The 23,564-nt window shown below is 38.5% G+C and overlaps 1 protein-coding gene across 3 annotated transcripts; it reads right to left on the bottom strand.

Annotated features, from left to right (window-relative positions):
* Window positions 1–1,310: 1,310 nt before the first annotated feature.
* LOC116325788 (atlastin-2-like) lies at window positions 1,311–22,006 on the bottom strand. Of its 3 annotated transcripts, none has more exons than XM_039621862.1 (15): window positions 21,671–22,006; window positions 11,156–11,328; window positions 10,759–10,962; window positions 8,902–9,036; window positions 8,641–8,745; window positions 8,472–8,522; window positions 8,325–8,381; window positions 7,992–8,084; window positions 7,611–7,749; window positions 6,873–7,000; window positions 6,318–6,374; window positions 6,163–6,234; window positions 5,079–5,510; window positions 3,767–3,942; window positions 3,232–3,359 (listed from the first exon to the last, which is right to left on the bottom strand). In XM_039621862.1, the coding sequence occupies exons 1-14, from the start codon at window positions 21,741–21,743 to the stop codon at window positions 3,805–3,807; spliced, it is 1,857 nt and encodes a 618-aa protein (XP_039477796.1). In that variant the 5' UTR covers window positions 21,744–22,006; the 3' UTR covers window positions 3,232–3,359; window positions 3,767–3,804. The 3 variants fall into 3 exon arrangements, with proteins under 3 accessions (XP_031602662.1, XP_039477796.1, XP_031602661.1); XM_031746801.2 differs by having other exon boundaries at window positions 3,259–3,359; window positions 3,799–3,942; XM_031746802.2 differs by lacking the exon at window positions 3,767–3,942 and having other exon boundaries at window positions 1,311–3,359; window positions 21,671–22,001.
* Between the last annotated feature and the right edge of the window lie 1,558 nt (window positions 22,007–23,564).

Here is a 23,564-nt window from a genome sequence, read left to right as displayed (position 1 = left end):
GTATGTTTTCAGGTTAACAGTTACTTGCTTTAAAACCCTAAAATTAGGAGTCAGTAATGGTTCTCTTGGCACTGTTCAATATATAACATGAGATGTTTCAGGAAAGATACATTTCTTCAATAGATCTTTTTCCATCTTCACTGAATTTAGTCATTACATTACAGATTACAGTGGGAAGGCATAAAATGTGAACATTTATTCCATCTTTATGATTTCAACTCCTCTAAATGTAGGAAGACCGCATGCTTCACATCAAGATGAAACCTGTTAATAACATTAAATGTGAGCCACAGCTCCTTGGTGGTACTGGTACTTGGTATCTCTTAACCAAAATTCTTAATTTTTGTAACATTAAATATGTTTAAATATATAAGAATATACAATAATCCTACAGGATAAAAACTATTTTAAGTGTATTATTTAGGAGAGAAAATGTACATTCTTTTCAAACTCTGGAGATTTACAATTCTAAATCACTAGAATCCAAAGCAGTGTTAAAAAATAAAACATTTTCCACATTATCAATCAGGAAAGAAACATTAACTATTACCATGTATAGAGTACGTATACCATGTGTATGGTGCTTTATTAGTCCACCAGGTTTATGTCACAGCTGCCCTAAATCAACAGCATTAATTACTAAAATGTTTTATTCACCAGTATGCACAAGTTCTGTCATCAAAATGATATTTTTAACCCTAAAATATAATTATTCAAATTTGCATCCACAAAAAGGCTAAAGTAATTTATTTTATTTTTTTTAAAAGATGACAAATTAGTTTACTTTTATTCCACAACAGAAAAGTTTTGTGGTTGAACTGTTCACCTTATTCATTTGACCTCAGATTTCCAGTGTGCCAGCTCAAGTATATAAAAACATGATTTCAGGTTAAACAGGGTTTTGACAGATTCCAAAAATGATGTTTTTTCACAGGTGGTCTTACACATGTTAAACCCTGTAATGTTTATATATGTACAGATATTTACATATATAAACAGTGGAATCTTTAATCCTTTTGGTTTCATTCAACAGAATGAAGCTAAGGCTTCAATGAATGAATGACTCCAAACATATTGCATTCATTTAATTTGTGTTTGAAACAAATTAAATGAATGCAAAGAAAAGTGTGTTTTTTTGTTTTGTTACACTTGTGTGATGATCAGATTTTGGATTAAAGGCTTGGTTAGTCTGCAGAAAATTTTCACATTTCCCAGTTAGGACAAGGCTTCATATACACGACATACAGGTGTTGCTTACTGATCCTTTAAATGCTTCCATCAAGGAATAAAAGACAAGAAAGGAGCCGAAAGAGTTGTGTTGATGATTTATTCTTAAGGTAAACATCTTATTCAAAAATAAATTACCAGAGATATCTTTAAAAGACAGACAGACACCTTCTCCTGCCCACTCATCACAATCAAAAGCTTTTCCTGTCAGATCTATTCACGCGTTTCCGCTAACGTCGATCTTCACAAGGAGAAACTAAACCTACAGCAGCGACTTATTCTTAAACCACAGACTGGTAAGTTGATCAACAAGAGAGGAAAACAAAAAATGACCATTTTCAACTGATTTGCTATAAAATGTACACGAAGTTTATTTAAATATTTAATCCAACGTACATGCCCGATTTGTAGTATGAACACATAAAAAACAAAAAAGACTGTACAGTACGGGTCTGGTGCTTAAGGTGAACAGTGGATGGAATCGATGTGAAAGAGACAGATGTGATGCAGCTGTTAGTGTAACGACTTAAATGATCTAAATAAATCTACCCTGTCTAACAGTCAAGCACATTTTATTCATCTCATTCTGGAGATCGAAGCTCTGACAGCTGCCTCGACAAAAAGGCAGGTAAAGTGTCAGGTAAGGGGTTTGGGGAGCGAGCTGAGAAGACGAGACCTACAGCACTCATGTGTGTCAGTTAAAGTAAAAGCTGATCAGCTTAGCTTCACCGGCACTGGTTTCACCTGAATCATGTCTTTGTGCTAAACTAACCAGCAGCTGAGTGGTGCTTTATGCGCATCTTCTCATCCAACTTTCAGCAAGAAAGTCGACAAACATAGCTCCTCAAACGTAATCCTTTAATTAGGTTTATAAAAAACAAAAACAAAAGAACAAAAGCATCAAATTTACCGTAAATAATGTACAAAACATCTGAGCTGGGGCTCCCAAAGCAACAGTCAAACTTACAGCCTGTAGGTCCTAAAACTGCAAACAATCAGCACTAGTGTGACTTAAATTGAGCTTTAAACTGAACTACCTCACTATAGCTGGACTCTAAAAGCTCCTCATGATACAACACGGCTGCTCTTAACAGCATGCAGTGGGCCAAATTCTGTCAGGTCTGTTACAAGAAGTCCAGATATAACGCGTAAAGAACAAGAGGATTGAGACTCACGAGATAATCATGGAATATGAAACAAGCGCGAAGATGGGAGCCCAGATGTGGATTATACAAATGTTACCTGATCAACTTGTCTTCCAAATGTAGTGCAGAAAACTAATAAAAGGAGGCAGACAGAAGAGAGAGAAAAGAAAAAAGAATTACAGCTTTGATTTTTGTCCAGAAGTCACATTTTCAGTTCAGAGTGGTAGATAAATATCTTTAAATTGCCACCAACTCAGATTTTAATTTACTTTCACTTCAGTAGAATCAAGAGAAACTTGAGCATCACATCTTCATGAGCTTTTTGAGTCGATTAGTTGTCTGTTCTTGCAGGCCAAGCTATCACCAGGCAGAAGAGGAAGTAAATTGAGCTGGCCTGTAAGACGAAATGAATTCAGTTTGCATCCAATGCTGATAACAGCTGCCCACAGCTATGTCAGTTTTCCCTGAATTACAGCTTAATCATGATACGAGTGCAGTTCACTACCAGCATCAATCTGTGTGTACGTGTGTGTCAGCCTTCAGTATGCATCACAATGCAACATGGCACACTGGAGAAGATTTGTCAGGTGTTTTTGGCAGGAGGCTGGACTCTGCTCAGTCAACATGCAATATCTGAGCTGAGGCACTGGGGGGCGATGAAGAGCAGAGCAGGCAGAGGGCCTCAAGTCCTCGACAGGCAAATAAAAGAGGGGGGCAGCTATGTGATGAAGGACATTTGGCAGGAAAAACAAAAAAAAGTGGGTCAGCTTTGGTGATGAACTAGTTTCACAGTTCTAGGACTGAACACGCCGAGTGAGTGAGGAGGATGATGATGAAGATAACAGGTAGAGTTGAGGAGGAAGAGCGTCAATCAGTCTTTAACCTTGTTTGCTGCGAGCCTTGTTCTGTCAAGCTGGCTCTAATAGAGTTCATCACTGTCTGTCTCATATTATCCCCCATGTATTGTTCAGTAACTGGCTTCAGAACCTGCAGGAGGAAAAAAAAAAAAAAAAAAAAAAGGATCTGCATGAACTGACGATCAAACTGATTATCAGTTACAAATAGTCGATAAAGGAGACAGAAACTGAAAGAAAGCAGGTTAGAGAACAAAAGCACTTAAAAGGAACAAAGACAAAAAAAAGGATGTAGTTTTCAAAGTGCTGACCAGGGAAACAACTGAAAACTCTTAAGACACGTGATTCACAACAAAGCCAAGGAAAAAGAAAACCTCTGTTTCTATCCACACAGGAAAAAATAAATAAATAAACCGTTTGTGCAGGCTCCGTGTCCCAGACGTGCTCTGTGCTCACACCCAGTACAAAAATCCAGCATCATCAGACTGAAAATGAAAAATCAGGAGGCCAGCAAACTGAAAGTTTTGATACAAGATATACATGTCTACGAGTCTGCAAATCCACCAGCTGACCAGCAGTTAGTTGGTCTTCTTGTAGTTGTCGTTGAGAGGAGACAGAGCTTTGAATTCCAGTGTTGCTCCTGATGGGAGGGAAGGGAGGAGAGAAATAGGCCACGCCAGGCAGCTCCTGACGGACTCCAAAAGTTTGGAAATGACCTGAGAGGACAGCAGGGAGGAACAGGGGTGTTAAACAAGAGGAGAATCAGGCAGTGATACTGGAGGAGGCGGTGGGAAAGAAGTGATGGAAAAATAAATAAAATGATAAATAAAATCAGAACAGAGGAGAAAGGAAATGATGTAGGCAGACAAAAACTGGAATCAACATCTCTCACCTTTCTTACCATCCTCTAAACAGCAGGAGAGGCACAAAGAGAGACAGGAAGGTTGTTTAACGAGTCATAGAACATCAAAAACATTACCAAAAAAACAAAAACAAGGGGAGGCAAACAAAAGGAGGATGAAGGATGTGCTGGCTGGGTTTCACTGGAGCTCTGAAAGGTGAAGTGAATATAAGAGTAACAGGATAAGAGGACAGAAAAAAAGGCTAGTAGACAAAGAGGAAGAAAAGCGTGGAAGGAAGAAAATAAACCAGATGTGCACAGATATAATGAACCTGGAGAAAAATAAGCTGTTAACTTAATGACTTTTACATTAACCTTCAACTTAAACTAAATACACAAAACAGTAAGAACAAATACATCAGAATTTGTGGATATTATTAGAAGGATAATAATTAACTGGCCCAAGATGGGCCACATAACCAATTATTCACCTGAATTATTCACACTACTCTCACTTCATCTCAGCATCAGATTAGGCTGCAAGCTGCTGTCATTTCCCTTCACTAGTTTCTCACCGTTAAGCCTAGATTATAGTTGCCATTCCTGGTTCACAGAATGTAAATGTAATGTGGTCTTATGTAAATTCTCCATGGACGAGTCCATGCTTCATATGGTCACAAAAACCAGCAGGCACGCAGACGTCAGCACAGACCCTCGTGCTAACAGTCTGATGATGAAGTTTATGGATGCAGAATATATATATGTGTCCCTGCTTAAGTGTAGTGTGTTAGTGCCTTCTTATTTCTCCCATTAGTAACTCTTGCTTTGCTGCTGCTGTGTGATGCAGTGAACAGAGATATAGTTTATTAGATCAAATGGTTGTCAATCAGTCTATCTTTTGAGTAAAGAATTAGGAGATGAAAACCAAGCCAGTCTATTGAAGTCTGTGCACGCACGCGCACACACACACAGACACACACTTTTCTCCCTCCTCTCACACTGTCTACCCACCTGCACCCAGAGTGCTTCTGCCACCTCATCTATAATCGTTCCCAACTCCCGAAACTCTCCTGAGTACTTCACGTAACCCCAGGCGCAGAGCGACAGCAGCGTCACGCCCATGACCAGGTTAGCCAGTGCAGCTAAGGTGCTCAGGCCGATGAAACCCGTCACTCCAGACACCACATAGGTGATGAACATGACAGCAAAAAGCGTGGCAGGGGTGCGTGCTGCGTAGAAGATGTTTTTGCCATCGTTCTGCTTGGAGAGGTTGGTGTAGGTTTCCTCCAGCTCTGACTCCAGCTGATTCTGGTAGCGCTGGCAAAACTCCTTGCCCCCCATTTTCTTCACAGAGCGGAAGTAAGACACTGAGTAATCGCGGATCTCCTCATGGCAGCGCTTCAGGTCACCTGGGGCAACGTAAGGCTTGTCCCCACCGCAGACCTGTAGGGAGGGGGAAATGTGAGATCAGGAGAAAGTCTTTCCTTCTAAATGTTTATTCCTAAGTAGTATGAAATTCCAAGTCAGTCTGTTGGTTTGTTGGTACCTTATTACGTTAGCATTGCATTTACACAGGAAAATATTTACTGTATTTTCCTGAGTCAGTCATGTAAAATTAGTCAGCAAGATAGTTTTCATATACTCAATGCATCCATGCAAATACTTGACTGCGATACTATGAAAATTAGATCGATCACAACTACCAGCACTCAAAGTACAGCACTGTGAAAAAGAAAGGAAAAAAAAAAAAGGAAGGAGGTTGCAGTGATTTACTGAAACATGGTCAAACGTACATGGAAATGCACTGATAAGGCAAAAGCAGAGTTTGTACAATTCTAATGAACTTAAGATCACTTTATTATTCATTGTGGGGGGGGTTTCCTATCCAGGTACACTTTTACTGCACTGGCAGTGTCTCAGGGACTACTGTCAGGCTGGAAAATGTAGCCTGAAACTTTTTGCCCAAAATGTTTGATTATCAGGTAGGAAGCGCAGATTGATTAATCAGGCAGTGATATTCTCCAATTTGCTCCCTGGACCTGGGCACCTTTTAGACTACATTCACGATGAATGTCAGGGATAAATCGGTCCTTACCTGCTCCATTTTCTTGCTGTACAGGTCTTTGGCTCCTGCCACAGCTGTCAGGTTGTTGGCCTCTGCTGTTGCCTAGCAAAAAAAATGAAAAGACAAAAAGATTGAGCATAACCCTAATCAAAACAAGATGACTTAAAAGATTCCCAATTACTGACCTGCAGCATGGTCTTTGGGTGAGGCAGCTCCTCTCCTTGGTAGATCTTTATGTAAGCCTGTAGGAATGAAAAATAAGGCACAGCATCACAAAAGTGTTTGTTGCACAGTTAACACTGTCAGGTAGGTGAATTAACAAGTACTCCAAGTAAAAGGCTGATGTGATCTTTAAAAAGTAAAAACCCCTAAATATAATTTAATGCAAGTATGACTTGGAACACCCGTTTTAGAAAGTTGGAGAAACATAATCTGATGACAAAGAACTGAATAGGTTTGTCAGTGAGACCACAGTTTACCAAAAGCTCTGGATAGCTGTGTGTCGTTTATTCACTCTCAAGCTTTTGTGATTTATCAAAAAAAGGCAGAAGGGTGTACAATTTGAAGCTTTGTATTTGTAGTGCAGGAGGTCAGTATGAAAAGCACTGGAATCATTTGTGCAAGCAGCTGTAATCCTGTATACACTGAGACCTCTGTCTTTTTTTAAATGTAATTTTATTTTAAGAACAATAGGTCATATTTTGGTCATAGACTGGTATTTATTTAAAATTATGCACTACCTTGAAGTACTCCAGAAGATCTTTGCAGGTGACCTTGTTGCCTCCGATCTCTTTCTCTACCAGCTGACTTGGTGCCAGAAGAAGAGGCACGAGCTGGGCCAACTCTTTTTTGAACTCTTCATTGATGTCTAAAACATGGAAAGTTGTGTAATTTCAGTCCAAAGTGCTTTGGCAACATAATCCTAGAAGTAAAACTTGGCACTCTGAAGACATGTTGTAATTCTCTTTTTATCAATATTAAGGGGTTAGGACAGCTATCATCTTTGAAGTTAGAAATGCCATTTAAAGAATCCTCTCTCTCAAGTTTCTGGTTTTAAGCCTGACAGGGACTATGCCATGCATAAATCCCATGGTGACTGGTTGAAAAATTGGCCTGAACAGGAAAGGGAGTGACAACAGTGTTCATCTTGAAAGGGAGGAAACAAAAAACTCCCATCAAAGTTAAAAAGAAGCATGAGAAGCTCAAAAATGGCTGCAGCGGACAGTTTTCATTGTGTTTACAACTTTGTATCACTTCATCTCCCTGTATGTTTTTAATTTGGTCTTCTCTGTGGGCACCTTAAAGGGCAAACAGCCGTAAGAACAAGAGTTAACCCACAGACCAGTTTTGACACTGACTGAGGTCACAGCTACAACATATAGGCGCCAATCTACAAAGTTTTGAGCAGGCTCTGTACAACCAGCACCTACCACGTCTTTAGCCATTAGTCTACATTACTACTGTTGCCTTGTTCTCACCTCTCAGCCTGCCGTCAAATTTTGGGTTAGTAGCCACCTTCAGGCCAGGATGTGGCAGGAGGAAGCAGTTGATGTTGGAGAAACAGTGCTGGATGTGGTTTCTCACATTCTGCAACTCTTCATGTTGATTATGTTTAACCTGCATCGACACACACGGTGAAAATGTGAGCTTGTTACTGACTTTTTGTGTTTTTCAAGAAGACATACGCCATCCATAACAGGAACATTGTTAAAATTATTTGTGCTGCAGGAGGCAATAATCAATGTGTGAACATCAGGGTATGGTATGGTAGGGTAGGTTTCTTCTGTCTAGAAGCCTGCATCCTCTGACACTTTTTCCCCCTTTTACTTTCTGAATCTGCGTTGAAATGTAATTCTCACCTGCAATCTTTTATCCAGAAATTCATTGCCTCCTTTCATTCCATAACAGTATTCATAAGGAAAACACCAATCCCGAATGAGGAACATTAGAGACTAAAAGACAAAACCAACAGAACAGATACTCAGAGAATGTCTTTGATTTTATGAAAAAACGAAACAAAACAACAACATTGTAACTGAAATAAATTAGGCTATTTTTATTCTTTTTTTTTTTTTTTTTTACTTTTACTTGTTCACACTACATTTGTTTTCAGTAAAAGGGCTGACTCAAACCTCAAACACACATACACCATGAATTGCAACAAACACACAGCGAACAGAAAAAGCCAGTACCTGGAAAGGTTTCTCGGACACCTCTTCCATTGCAAGACGGCCATATTCTGTGAAGAGCTTCATATGAAAGGAATAATAAATGACGATGAAAGAACTGAATATTTTGATGGTACTTTTTGGTGGGAGAAGAAACAAAATGACACAAACCTGAAGGTGCTGCAGGTCATCCTCTTGTATGTTTGAAGAGAGATTGTACACCTGAAAGAACAAAAAAAACAAACAAAACTTAAATGTAATGCAAGACTTAAGTCTTAATATGTTAAAATAAATATGCAAGGATATTTTGGTCAAAGAAAAGACATGCTTTGAGTATCACCTGAACAGAGCTGGTCATTGTGCTGAGGGCAAAAACTGTAGCACTGTCTTTTATAGTAGACTGACTGTCAAATGCTCCTTGAGTGTCAACAAGGAGTACAGCAACCTGGCGGGATGAGATGAAACGAGTTCAAAACACATTCAGCACAAGTTTGTGTTGAAATGCTTGAAAATTCATTAACAAACGATTAAAATAACTGTTCATGATAAATATGTCTGGTGAGGTGTGTGGGTGGTGGTGGTGGTGGTGGGGTGCATCTACCTTGTTGCCATCAGGCTTCTCCACCACAAACACTTCACTCCAGACCTGAATTCCTGTGGTTTCCCTCTCACACCCTCCTCTCCAGGTGAACCCAGTCAGGGGCTCATCATTACCTCCTATCCATGAGTCTTTATCCTGAAAAGGAAAGACTCAAGATGAGACTGGGAGAGGATAAAAGATAAAAGTGAAATTTACACAGGTGCCCAATAGGTCTTTTGTCAGTGCAGTGTGTCACAACGTTTCTGGGATGGTGCATGTAAGACTAAGGCAGTACGCTAAACGAAGGAAAAGCAACCAAAGGTTAATCACCATCAACATGTTTTATAGCATCTATGATGATTACAGCAACACGTTTGAACTAAACATTGTGCAAAAGAGATATCAACACAAGCTGAACAAACAGATGAATAAAAATGATTTCTTAATGTAGAATTTCACATAATATAATATAATATAATATAATATAATATAATATAATATAATATAATATAATATAATATAATTAATATAATATATTTTTGCCTGTCAACTGTTGGGATTGTGAGCACAAACGTCAATTAATGGTAACTCTTTGTGACAATGAATGTTTATCCCACTGACCACAAATAGGAAATGCAGGTTCAAAGCAAATGTGTGATTTAAAGGTCAGAGTACAGATTCCCCATTAGTACATATCTGTGCTCTGTGTCCAAGTATGATGTGATGACAGATAATAAATACCTGCAGACAATACTCCCTGTAATAAAAAGGAAAAAAAGCTGCGCACACTTATTAAGTCTAGTGGTAACATTAACTCATGAATAAACTTGAATTAATTAACATTAACTTCATGAATGCCCATGTTCATGCCCAACAACTTTGAGAAACACCATACTTACAACACCCTTGTGTATTTCCTGGTATGTGGTCACGTGTGTGTTATTTGAAAATAAGTGTAAGGTGATCCTGACTGCTTCTGTGTGTCCAACTGCTGTTAGAGGGGCTCAAAGACTCACCGTTTACACTTGTGTAGGAAATGAACAAGATATTGTGCTCACGTGGACCGTGTGGACCTCACTGCAAATCTTACTCTCCTGGTTCAGCAAGTATCTCAGTACAAAATCAAAACTGGAAGCACTTGTCTTTGCTCGTCACCTGTGCATGCAAGTACTAGTTGAAGTGTCCTCTGCTGTCCTTGCTCATTTCTACCCAATTTCACAATCTCTACTGACTGAAAATGTTACTCAATAGTCACCCTCTGAGCAAGGATAAACTCGTATGTTTACTTAGCTCATGTAAACACATCTTGGGTTCAAAATTAGCACTAATGTATATCTCAGCTCAGGGAAACTGTGTACAAATGAAAGTAGTAAATTTTATATATGAGGAGACATCAATTTGACTGTCTTTATTTATATCTAAAGAATATCTTTAATATTGCGGGTTGTACCAGTATGATTAAAGAATGATTCTTTAACAACAATAACAACTACAACAGGTCTGACACAGCGTACTTTCATGAGCCTATCCCAGAAGTTATAGGGAAAGGGGTGGGGTACAGCCTGAACAGGTCTCCAGTGTATGTCCAGGACTAATACAGAAAGACACATTCATTCATGTTCTCATACTCTATGGCCAGCTTAGAATTACTTCCATGTCATGGACTGTGGAAGGAAGCCAGAACAGCCACACGGGCTGAGAGAAAAAGATGCAAACCCCAGACAGAAAGAGACAGCTCAGAAAATTCTTGCCGAAATGCATGTTGGTCGATATTCCTTTAAATATTTGGAAAATGTAATGTAATTTGTACCTTTAAAAACTTTTTTTTTTTTTTTTAAATCCCTACTATAGAAAGTGTAAATACAACAGTTGTCTCACCCGGTTGTGCATGTAGCGCAGCATGAAATCCAGCAGGAAGGACTTTCCCTTCCTAAAGGCTCCAGCCACAGACACGACAACCACGTTAAGGTCCTTCACATGTTTCTGCAGTAGGACTTCCTCCAGTGCCGTGGCGTTCAGCTCAAAGTTGTGCTCATTTGCCTGGACAATCTGGATGGGTCTGGCCACTTTCTCTTCCACAGGCTGAAGACACAAGTTTGCAAACAGTCAGGTTTGTCAGGGAGGTTCAGGTGATGTTTGTAGTGACCCTCAAAGAACTCAGTTGGTCACATTATTCTCCTACGTGTTGCTTACGTCAAACATTTATAAAAGTATTGTTATATTTACATATCCCAAATCTCATGAATAGACTAATATGATAGAAAACACATCAAACCTTCACGTCTTTTTCTTGACTCCCTTCCTTTGGTTGGGGGGTGGGACTGATATTTTTGCCCAAATCCATGGTTCTGGGAAACAAATCATTGTCATCTGCAGATTTCGCTTCAGGTTTTGGAGCCTTGCGTTGGGAAATGGTGCAATCTTTGAATCCATTGACACCTTTAGAGCCTAAGACCAAGTGGAGATAAAAAGCTAAAATGAAAGCGGTTACATAACACCATGCTAGATGATAAAAGATAAAGTGAGAAACGGGAATGTTGAGGCCAGCTCAATTTCTAAGGAAAAGCTTACTTCCTTATTTCTAAGGAAGTTTTAACATAATAACTTCCTTTAGACTACTGTTCTGTAAAGCTGGAGAGAAAAAAAAAAAAGAAATGCCACATGGATCAAACTAAAGACGGGACTCTTTCCAGCTTTGTGTATTGGGCTAAATGCTGCTAGCCACTCTGGTTCCCTTCATCTAGGTCAAGCTCTAAAATAGCTTTGTGCTGAAAATCACACAGGGCCAGGAAAAAAAGGACAAGTAAGTCAGCAGGACAGCGCTTTTAGTGTTCTTCTCAGCCTTTTCCCCCCCAATTTCTGTAAATATTTACTGCTAACTCTTAAACCCCTTTCCTTAAAAACTGATTTCTTCCCGTATCATTGGCATAAAGGCAGTAAACATGAGTTTGATGAACTCCAAAATCTATTATTTATAGATGAATGGCTTCTTGCATCTTTGAATGACATACAAAATCATCTTTTAAAACAAAAACATATTATCATTTTTTCTTTTAAAGATTCAGAATATTCACAGGTAAAGGCTAAAATGACACTCTATTTAAGTACACACTTCACCGTGTACTTAAATATAAATTACTGACAGCCTATGAAACAGGTTGGGTTACAAGTATTAACCTTGCTCATTCAAATATTTACGCGATTAGCCATTCATACCAAGTTGTCTCAGTCACGTCTGTCACAAGATTCAAATGAGCTTTCAGGAAAGCAACGTGACCAGTCTCTTCTAATTTGCTTGGCATTCTTGATAAGTACATGACCTCCATCGAAGTCCTGATATTTACCCCCCAAAAAAAAGAAAAAAAAAAGAAAAAGGTATAACTATGAGCTCCTGCTTCATAGACACCATCAAGATACACAGCATTTATCAGGAGTAACAAAACTGACAATACAAGATAAGACATCACAATTATGAAAGTGGAAGGTTATGCATTACTAGTGTGTTTAACTGAAAAACAAATGGAGGAATTATACACAACTTCTTCTATTCATGACCACAAGCTGTGCCATTAGTCATTTTACAAGAAAGTTATTTTAAAAAGAAGCGCTATCACTTATGTATAACATGAATTTCAGTCGAACATTTTCACTAAACAAGAAAGTCAAGTCTTGAAATTAATAGTCTGTTTTGTGAGTCCGTGGCCTCTTACGGAAACTGAGCATGTTTTTAGATAAAGTGGAAATCCTAACGAAAAAAAAAAGTTCTGCTAGTACCGGTAGAGCATGTACATAAAAGATTTTTATTTATTTTTTTAAATCAAGAAAAATGCCAAAATTGAATTATTTGCTGTTCTTCAAATGTGAGAATATGCAGATTTTTAAAAAATATTAAAAAAAAAAAAAAAAGGAAATAAATGTTTTTGAAAATGACTTTGGTAACAGATCTTTTCTCAGGGAAACAAAGCCAATCAGGAAATATTCAGAGCACATATGACCAGAACATCAGCTAACAGAGGGCTTCAGTTGTGACACTTGTGTTCACTGCTGTGTTGCCAGCAGTGAACACAGCCAGCACAGAACAGTTGGCGTGCTTTAGAGAATATAAGCAGCTGCAGCAAGGAAAGCAATGGTGGAAAGCAACAAAGGTGATTATTCTTTGTTTAAGAGCGTACTAAAAACTAGCTGAGATCGGCAGCCATTTGGGCAGTTATGTTAGATTGTGAAATACACAAATAATAGAAATAACGCCTCAACTTCTTGCAGAACTTTTAAAGCAACTAAGGACCAGTATTTCCTGTGAGAGACACCCATTAAGTGTGGACTTAGGGTTTAAGCTCAACTTCGTATACATTTTAAATGTTCAAAATAAGTTTTATAACCAAGTTTCTCCTAGCTCAAAATTGGATTTGGGAGTGGCTTTGCATGCAAGCGTGATTGACCAAATATCGTTGAAGCAAAGAATGTGTCCTGCCTTACTTAACTGAACCTTTTTCCTGTTATATTTGTCTACCTAATTCTTTACTTCTATAATAAATTAGAAGTAAATATAATATATTTATAATTCCATTTCTGAAATATATAAGGTTGTAGTAAGTTCTGTGGTAATTAGAGCTGGGCGATAGAACGATAACATATGTATTGCGAAATAACTTTTTCTTGATAGAAAAATTAAACTATTGCGATAGGCCTCATCTCTCTTGCGCTAAAAAAAAAAAAAAAAAAAAAAAAAAAAAAGAACAGCCAATCCAAATTAAGTAGTGCAGAGCTGAACCAATCACAGCCGCAGCATCACGTCACGTGACTTGTTACATACAGCACAAGTGCCAAGCCGCACGTGTGTATTTGTTTGGGAAGCAGCCAGCCGCCGTGCCGCCTGGGTAATGGAGGAAATGAGTGTGCCCGCTAGAGAAAAATCAACCGAGAGCGTGACCGAAGGTTATCGAAGACAAAACAGACGATGGTTCCAATGCTGGAGAGATTGTCGAACGGAAAGGCCATAGAAGTTCCGTAGTGTGAAGGTATTTCGGATATTTCAAGTCTGACAAAAAACAGAGTAGCGCGCATTGTAAATTGTGCCGAAAGCAAGTCTGGAAATACAATAAACCGGTGCATGCTCAATCTCTGACTGAAAGCGCTAATTCGTCATTCGGCTTTTGTAAGACTAAAGTAACTGTTAAAACTGTTTGAAAAGCTAAGCTATACAACAAGGAGAGATTGAGAATTTCCTTTTAGTTCTCAGTTTATTTGATATTGACAAGTTAGTCAATTTTGTCTGATCTCCTGTAAAACAAACTAAGATTTATTTTTAGAATTAATATTTTGTTTCTAAGTGGAATTGACAATTTAGTAGTCTGTTTTGTTTGTTCTATTTTGAAACTTAAACGCTTTAGCGGCTGCCCTTTGTGTAGTTTGCAATATTTGCAAATCTACCCTGTTGAACTTATTATGGGAAATAAATATTTAAATCAAAACAAGCTGCTGATTATTTCAAATATAGTTATTTGGCTTATATCGTGATATATATCGTTATCGCCTGAAATGAAAAAAACATATCGTGATATGAAAAAATCTTATATCGCCCAGCTCTAGTGGTAATGGGTCAAACTTTTCTAATGGTGTGATACTTGGACTTCTAAGCTCCTCATCTATGATGTCTTGCTTCTTTTCTTTCTGTAATATTTTACTTCTACTAATAATGTGGATCTTTGGACTTTACCATTAGTCTAATATTTTGAAACCTCACGCTAGGTTTTCAGGGTTCAACAACAATTTTTTTTTTATGTTTTCTCACAAAGGAGAAGCCAACAATCAATATTTTTTTTAAATAACCTGAAGATTAATTACAGCTGTTTAACAGTTTAAGCTTTTGAGAACATCAGGTGATATTTCTTAAGAGAACAACTGTAAATAGGACACCCAAAGACCCTCTTGGAGCTGCAAACGGGCCACAGCGGTGTTGTAAGCACAGGGCAGTTACAGTAATCTCCTCTGCACACAAATTAGCCCTGAGCATTTCCTTAGTCCTTGGCACTGCAGGTTTCCATCAAGACCAAAGCAACACTTAGCAGAATGAAGTGGCACAGACTACAACAAAGACTGTGAGGGGCCTATGTTGCAAAACAAAAACAATATAGGCCGAGTATGCAAGAAAGCATAACAGACAGTAAAACCCCACTAGCTCTGCTGATATGTGCACTCACTACAACACTAACACTTCATGATATATTAGCAAATGCACTGCCCTGCTCCTCAGCTTCCAAAAAATGAGGACAGGCCTAAAATTAGCCTCCTTAACTTGTTATCTTATGGTGGCACAGAGCAGATGTTAACTGGCCTACATGATTCCCTGACACACAATGCTAGAATGATGAGGAATTTGCATCACACAAGCATAAAGCAGCACACAAATCCTAGAGATATGCATGACTAGTTGACAAGCCATTTTAAACACTAGATCCCTCGTTAGATGACATTAGAAAACAAATTCTTCTTATTTTTTTAATAAGTGTAAGTGTTAATGTGAAACAATCCACATCAGTTATCTATTGTTTGAGATGCTCCAATGCTACTCGGGATGGATTGAAACGTCTCGATTTCTGTGACAGAAAGATGTAAACAAGCAAAGTGTAAGACAACCATGCAAACCAGCGCTGCTTGTGGTGTAGTCAGCTCTAATCAGCACTGTAGCGATATGTAAACACAATCTGGACGCTAAAGGGAAATTTATTCCTCTGTGCTCAATTTTTGTACAGTATGCAAGTCTGCAACTGACCAATACTGCTGCTAGAACTAATACTTGTGCATTGTGTGCCTGCAGTGATCTGTAGTTATGCCGTCGAAATCTGAATAATGGCTGTAGGATTAACAAGAAATGTAAAGGAGGAAACAATAGTATAGTACAAGATGTTGTCATTTGTAGAGGTGAACATCAGGTTACTGCAGTAAGGTTTCCGAAGCATTACACAGTTATCTTTAACTATCAAGTGCAAGAATAGTATGCAATAGTGCTGGGCGATATGACAATATATATCGTGTGGACGATAGAAAAGTTTCTATCGTGCCATTTGTCTTCTATCGTTTATATCGTTTCTAACCCGAATTTTACAAATTATTACATAAAATATATCATTAACCCTTTACAACTCCATTTTCCCTAACTATTTTTAAATCCCTGTAGAACTGTAACCACGTAAGGTAGCGCAATAATGTTTTTTTTGCATATGACACCGTAGGAGTTGTACTTACATCTTATTCCATTAGCTTGCCCTAGGTCACGGTTTTCTTCCACATATAGCTTTGCAAAAATTGCATAAAAACACTTCCAGCAACAAAAACATAATATTCCAGACTTGCAGCAACAAAAACACAATATTCCAGAAACAGGCTTTGCCGATCCGATCAGCTGTTCAAGTCAGCGCGAACTATCTTATGTCCGCCATTACCTGTCCGAAACCGGAAGTGACGTCATTTTCGCGGAAAATGTAGTTTTTTAAGCTTCAAAGTCTATGTTGGTATTTTTAAAAGTCATCTTTGACTTTATGCTCTTCTGTATATCGTTTCTGGGATGCTTAGAAGTCAAATTGCACTGTTGTAAATAGTTTATTTTGATGCACATGCTGTGTTTTTGCAAATTTGCATTTATTTATTTTCATTTTTCCTGTAGTATATAAAAATTTGTGCATCTCAAAAATAAAACTATGAAGACACTCAAAATAAATAAATGTAAAGATAAGCTCTGGCGGACTTGGTTCTATGGTAGGTCTTAAAGGGTTAAATAGCCTGTGCAAATATATTAGTGTTGTCTTCTCACTATACATACTCTTAACTTTATGCAAGAGAAAATAAAGTATAAAAAATGATATTTTTCGCAAAGAAACTCTGTCTTGTGGTTTCATAAAATGGTGCTGCTTTTACGTGCACCGGATTTGCGACATGCTTTACAGTAACTCAAAACAAAGACTGCACCCTCTCCACTCGCTGTTTAAAGACTGCATACTTTCCAGATGACCACAGGTCAGGTGGTATATCGTGATATATATCGTTATCGTGATATAAAATAATTCATATCGTGATAAACATTTTTTCCATATCGCCCAGCACTAGTATGCAAGGTAGCCTACATCTCAGCAGCATATCCCAAATGAGCTTCCCTGCCCTCACCCCCTCCCCTCAACTCCTGCACTACATCTGAAGCAGACTTTGATAAAGCTACAGTCCAGTAACTAAAGCAGCTGTCTAAATAGGGAATGTTTCCTACTTTAAACAGGCAATGTCTGTGTAGGAGCGCAAAAATTACAAAGAAAATGGCCTTTGGGAGTAAAACTGTATTATAAAAAGAAAACATCATATCCAGTTAGTCAAGCATGATTAAACAATTAACAAATAAGATTTCTAGTTGAGTCACAAGAGAGAAAACTGGCATTTTAAGTGTTGGGGGGGGGGAGAAAATTTCAAGCAAAAATCTGTTGCAACCACAGATTAGTAACACCAGCTAGACACAAGCCCGGTTAAAACTCCTCCTTCCAGCCGTAGCACATCCAGAATATACATGTTAATTACTAGGTGATACTATTTTATTCAATACATAAAGAAGGAAGAGTTCACTGTAGGCTATTAAGATGCAGCCATGCTAAATTCCCTGCACTCCAACACTAAAAGACAACCTGACTTGGCCTCTCTGGACACGAGTCAACAAGGGGAAATGTTGAGTTGCAGCAAGCAGACCAATGTGGAGTCTGCGAGGACAAAGTGCAGATTAAGAGCAGCCAGAGTGAATGCTGTTGTTGCCACACAGTCAGCTGGTGTGTTCCAAACTAGACATAAGGGTTATCACGATAAGGATTCCTGACTGTCACAGCAGCAACTCTTTAGTATTCAGTCAAATATTTTGGCTTGGTTTAACCAATGTACGCTGCATTAAACTGCTGGCAACAGGACTATTTTCTACATTTGTAAAACAAGTTGAAGTTATCGCAAAATAGACGGGAAAGATGTGACAGGCTTTTAAAAATATTTAACATTAACTGTAGGTTTCAACATAACCATTATGACCACAGCTCAGTAAAGCAGTGAAAAGTATCATGGGCAAATTAACAGTCCAATTTAGACCAATAGCTATTATATGATGGTTTATGGTGAAGCTGCAGCCTCTCCTTTCTGTTACACACAACTGGTAGCAAAGATATAGCACACCACTTCTGTTCACTGTATTACTGAAACAACTGTTGCAGGTAAAAGCCAATACAATCTTTTATCAAACCGTCTGTTTAACAGGGTTGAACATGAAAAGAATATCTTGTTGCCTGACCACAGTCCTAATGAGGTAAAATGAAAATTGCCTTTATGCAAACTGCTGGTTTAGCCTGGCATGACCTTTAAATAATGGCAGATTTCCTGTAAAATTTGCTGCAGGGTGAAATCAATCATTCCATACCTCTCTTTCTATCTGTAAAGGAATATAACTTTAGTTGCCTTATTTATTTTTGCAGGTTTAGACTATTTATATGAAATCTAAATCACTTTCTCGGGGGTTATCTATTGATGTAAACAGGATGTAAATAGTGACCTTACTTGACAAAATGTTTTTTCGTGTTATTTATGGTTATTTGATAACCAAACATATATTTTAAGGTTAAGTAAACAAAGCCCAACTTTTAAACTGATTAAAAGTATTTTTATACTGTTGATTTTTCCTTTTGGGGGAAGGTCACAATCCCTTTCCTGGGTGTCAAAAGCTTTTATACCCTAAAATGAAATCTAAAAAGTTATGCTATAACAGATTGAGGTAATAGGCTATGTAGTTTTAGCAGACAATGAAATATACTGTACTGTGAAATAGGGCTGAGCCATATCATACCGTTCACGGTAATACCAGTATAATGTTGGGCAACGATAAGAAAATGAATTATCGCGATAGAATATGGGTAAAACGTGCATGCGCAGTGCCTTTGTTTTCATACCCACATGGCGGAAAAAGCATGGCGGCGACGGAGAATGAGAAGGGCGAAAGCGGATCGTTGAATGAAACAGATGAACCAGAATTGGTTTGTAAAAATGCTGCAACTTCAGTTTAGCTTTCGTCCGTCAGATACACAACAAAGCACTATTTTTGGTAGAGCATGCTAGCAAGCCGTCGTTATTACCGTGTTTTTTGGAATATACGGCACACTTAAAATCAATCCTTTGATTTTTCTGAAAATCGACAGTGCCCCTTATAATCCTGTGTGCCTTATCTATGAATTCTGGTTGTGTTTACTGACGTCGAAACGATTTTATGTGGTACACATCTGTCAAATGTTTTAGTACGACTTTGCTAAGCTACGAAGCCGCACCGCTTGATGGATTGTCGGAGCATTATGGCTATCGTAGGCAGGAGCCTCGTGGAGTGATACGTACTGTGCTTCAACATAATATTACCGTATTGTGTGTGTATAACCTCTTTTTAAGTTCTGTGGATATGTCGCCCAATTTCCACTGGAAATGCCTTTTGGTTAAACTGTCAGCAAGAAATTTGCATTTGCACTGTAAAATTTGTATACAACTTTAATGCACATAAAAAACAGCTGCTTGTTTAAGTGAAAATACATTGACTTTTTTTTTGCACTAATAAAGTTGTGGAGTTGTAAAGTATTTTGTCTAGTGTCAATTATATCGTCAGTTATATCGCAAATTTTCAAATGTATATCGTGATAAATATTTTTGGTCATATCGCCCTGCTCTACTGTGAAAAAGTATTTGGCCCTTTCTGATTTATAATTAAAAACAAACTAATTGTAATATTAGACAAAGATAATCAAAGTACATAAAAACATTTATTTTTAAATGATTTCATTTATTAATGGAAAATTACCCCAAAACACCTGGCCCTGTGTGAAAAAGTAATTGGTCCCTAACCTAATACCTGGTTGTGCCACACACAGGGCTTGCGATAACAATGAGTCTTACTTTACTGTGGAGGAATTTTTGCCCACTCTTTTTTCGCAAGTGCTTTAATTCCGCCACACAGGAGGGTTTGAGATTGAACAACCTGTTTAAGGTCATGCCAAAGCCTTTCAATTGGATTTAAGTCTGGACTTGACTAGGTCACTCCAAAACAATTATTTTTAAACTATTCAGAATTGGACTATTCTGGTGTGTTTCAGATCATTGTACTGCTGTATAATGTGAGTGCAGTTGAACTTGCTAGTCACATAGTCTCCTTCAGGATTTCGTGGTAGAGAGCAGAATTTATGGTTCCATCAATTAGAGCAAGTCGGCCAGATCCTGACTTCCAAAAAGTTTAAATTTTTGTCTCATCAAAACACAGAATACTTTCCCAAAGGCCACTCCTGGGAAAGTTCACCACTGCTCCAAGTTTACTCCATTTGTTGATAATGGCTCTTTGCTGGAGTTTCAAAGCCTTGTAATCCTTTCCAGACTGATAGATGTCAATGATTTTGTTTCTCATTTGTTGAGTTTCAGTAGAGTGTGCCTTGATGTGTTACTTTTTAAGACATTTTAGCCTACTTCACTTTGTCAGACAGGTTCAGTTTGCATAATTTATTTATTCAACAGGTCTGGCAGTAATCAGGGCTGGGTGTGACTAGTAAAAGGTTACAACAAATGTGTTTAGTCATATTTTATAAGGGAGGCTACTTACTTTTTCCACACAGGGCCAGGTAGGTAACCTTTTTTCCATTAATAAATTACATCCTCATTTAAAAACTAAATATTGTATTTACTCAGGTTATCTGTGTGACAAATGTGTGGGGAGGGAAAATAAAAACAAATGGCAAAACCACTTTCCTCAGCACTGAATAAAAGTTGCCCACTGGGATGAAAAGAAGGCTTATCACAAAGACATTATCATCTGGAAAACGTTAAATTCTCGCGTGTGTGTTAAAATTGTAATACAAAGCTCTGACTTATTAACATCAGAACTACACTCAATGGCAATGGGCTGATAACTCTGCCAATGAATATGCAAAATACATAAAATTCAATACAAAAAAAAACTAAATGAAAAAAGAGACATACGATCTACATTATCTTCATAGATTCATGGCTATGATTTACTTATTTTTTATTTTCTGCGAAAAAACATAAGCAAATGCAGATCTGATTGGCAATTACCTTGTTTAGGTCTGCTAACAAAGTGAGCAGACTACTTATAGGGTATGTAAAAATATCCCAGTCATTAGTGGGATGAGATTAGCGCGACGTTACTCGATTTGTATAGCCTACAATCCGGTTAAAGGACATTGGTTTCAAACCTAAGAATGAAAGCACTTTAAGGCAGCTCAAAGTGAGCATGCAGGATGTGGAAAGTTAAAAAAAAAAAAAAAAAAAAAAGCGCGGACAAGCCGTGGATTCTTCCTGAAACCAGGTGAAAGTGACGGCCCGGACAAACGAGCAAACAGGTGTCGCGTTTGAATTTTGTATCCGGGTTGCACCACTTTTCTACAGCTGCTTTTTCTCCCCAAGTTACTTAAGAAAAAACCCACACTTTAACAGAAAGGACTCAAAACCCGATAAGACTCATTTCAACTCAAGTAAAATTCGCAGACTTTAAACCAAGTTGCCTCTGTGTTTGCGAGCTACACCAGACACATTCTGGCCAGGGTACCGCATTTGGCAGGACACCACGGGTCTCTCCAACTGAAAACAGAAACGTCTGGCTAACGGTAAAGCCCCCTGACTGGGACAAAGACCACCGAAACATAAACACTTTAACTCGTAAACGCGGTCCCGGCTTCACTCTCCTCATCAGCTCGCTGTCACACGTCTTTTCGCACAAATAAAAATACTTTACCTTTGCCATCGAGTGTGTGGTTATAGTTGTTCTCTAAGTGAGTTCTCTTCTCCAACCCGCTCTCCGCCGCCATCTTGGACTACTGAAACCTACCGTTGCTGACGTCAAAGGAGCTTTTTTTTCTTCTCGCGCACTCTGCTGAAGTTTTATCCCGCCCCGTGGCTGCTGCCGCAGCAATGCAAACTATTTACAGATATCCCAGAGGCAAAACAAGTTTTTCTTTAATTATTTTACAGCACACGTTCAACTAATCATTGCACCAATTTAAACTTTAAATTTCGTCCCCCTGACACCAGCATAAAGTCTGATTTCAGGGGCGTAGCAACCCCCTGAGTTCTCTCAACCCCCTGTTGCAGTGATTCCCAAAGTGTGAGCTGCAGCCCCCTGGTGGGCATTGAAAGCACTTCTATTGGCATCTAGGGTTTGTTTACTATAAAAATATAATTTAAAAAGTATAGTTATTCTTTATTTATTGAAGAGATCAGGACCTTCGTGGGGGATTAGCACCTCCAAGTTAGAGGCCATGGCTCACTTATAAAATGGTGAACTCTAGGTTGGGAATTAGTTGCTGCTGTTCAACTGGAGTTCAAATACCTTATGGTCTTGCTGTTGTCTGGTGCATCATTAGCATCAGTGTGGATGCTGTACTGGTCTGCAATGGACACTTTTCATTGCTTTTAACACTTGTTACTCTTTCGGCTCTTTGTACATTATTACTTTGCTCTTCCCAGCAACAGCATAAGCAAGAATGGCCAACAGACCAGTTGTACCAGATGCTTTGTACATTGCCTCCATCAGACAACAGAGAAACTGCTGGTAGACAGGCCATTCCAAAACTGCTGCTGGGTCAATAAAGAAAGAGCAGAAGTTGAAACAGTCAGCTCTTAAAATACTCAAGGGAGACTGACCAGGTACTCAAGTTGCACCAGTAAACCTCACCTACCAGGATCCTGCAAGAGACCACAGAGGGACAAACAGTGGGAATCACAGCCAAGGTAGAGGACTGAAAGAATGAGGTGGTAGATACATGTGGGGAAAATAAACTTCCTCCTGAAGGTGTCTGGGCTTTTCCTTTTCAGATAGCATTAGGAAATGGGCCATTCAGGAGGAATTCAGAGTAGAGTTGCTACTCCTCGTTATTGAAAAGGAGCTAGTTAAGATAGTTGGACAACTCAAAGGAGTTTTGGGGCATGTCCTCTTTGGACATGGGAGGAGGCCATGGTTAGAGCCAAGGCATGCTGGAGAGATTAAGCATCTAGACTGGCTTGGGAAAGCCTCAGTGTCCCATCAGAAGAGCCAAAGGAGATGGTTGTGGGTCTCTTTTTAGACTTAGTTCCAATAGATGCCCATCTTCACATAATTAAAAAAAAACATGTTTACAGCTTAATAAAAAAAAACTGTTTTAGTGTCCATGCATAGTTTCTTTTTGTAATATTATACAAAGAGTCAGGAAATGTGACGAGAGCTACATGTGACACATTCAGAGCTGCTGCTTTAACCTGGCCTTCATAGCCACAGCATTATCGTCTTATTCTATTTTTCTGTTGTTAACATGACTAGGTCTCATTGGTTCACTAATGCTACCATCATTAACAACATTGCTTCCCATCTGTAGAGTGTGAGATAGGGATCTTGAAGGAAATTATATCCATTTCCTCAACATTTTGTGGGATCCTGCCTGTACTCTTTATTGTTTGGGCGCTTCACTTCTCTTCTCTACTACTCTTGTTCTTGTCTAATAATCACAATCAGAAATACATCTTTACATACAGACATACTTAAAGGAGCAGAATAAATTATACTTGAACAGTTATTAAGCCAAGGAAAGTTTAAAAAAGAAAATCAAAAGTTGAGTGCTTTCATGTCTACCCCTTGTGTGTTCTTCCTCTCTCTC

This window comes from Oreochromis aureus, linkage group 13, assembly GCF_013358895.1.
Source record: "Oreochromis aureus strain Israel breed Guangdong linkage group 13, ZZ_aureus, whole genome shotgun sequence".
NCBI lineage: Eukaryota > Metazoa > Chordata > Actinopteri > Cichliformes > Cichlidae > Oreochromis > Oreochromis aureus.
The sequence above is the reverse complement of the archived record's forward strand: the minus strand, read 5'-3'. Positions and strand labels throughout refer to the sequence as shown.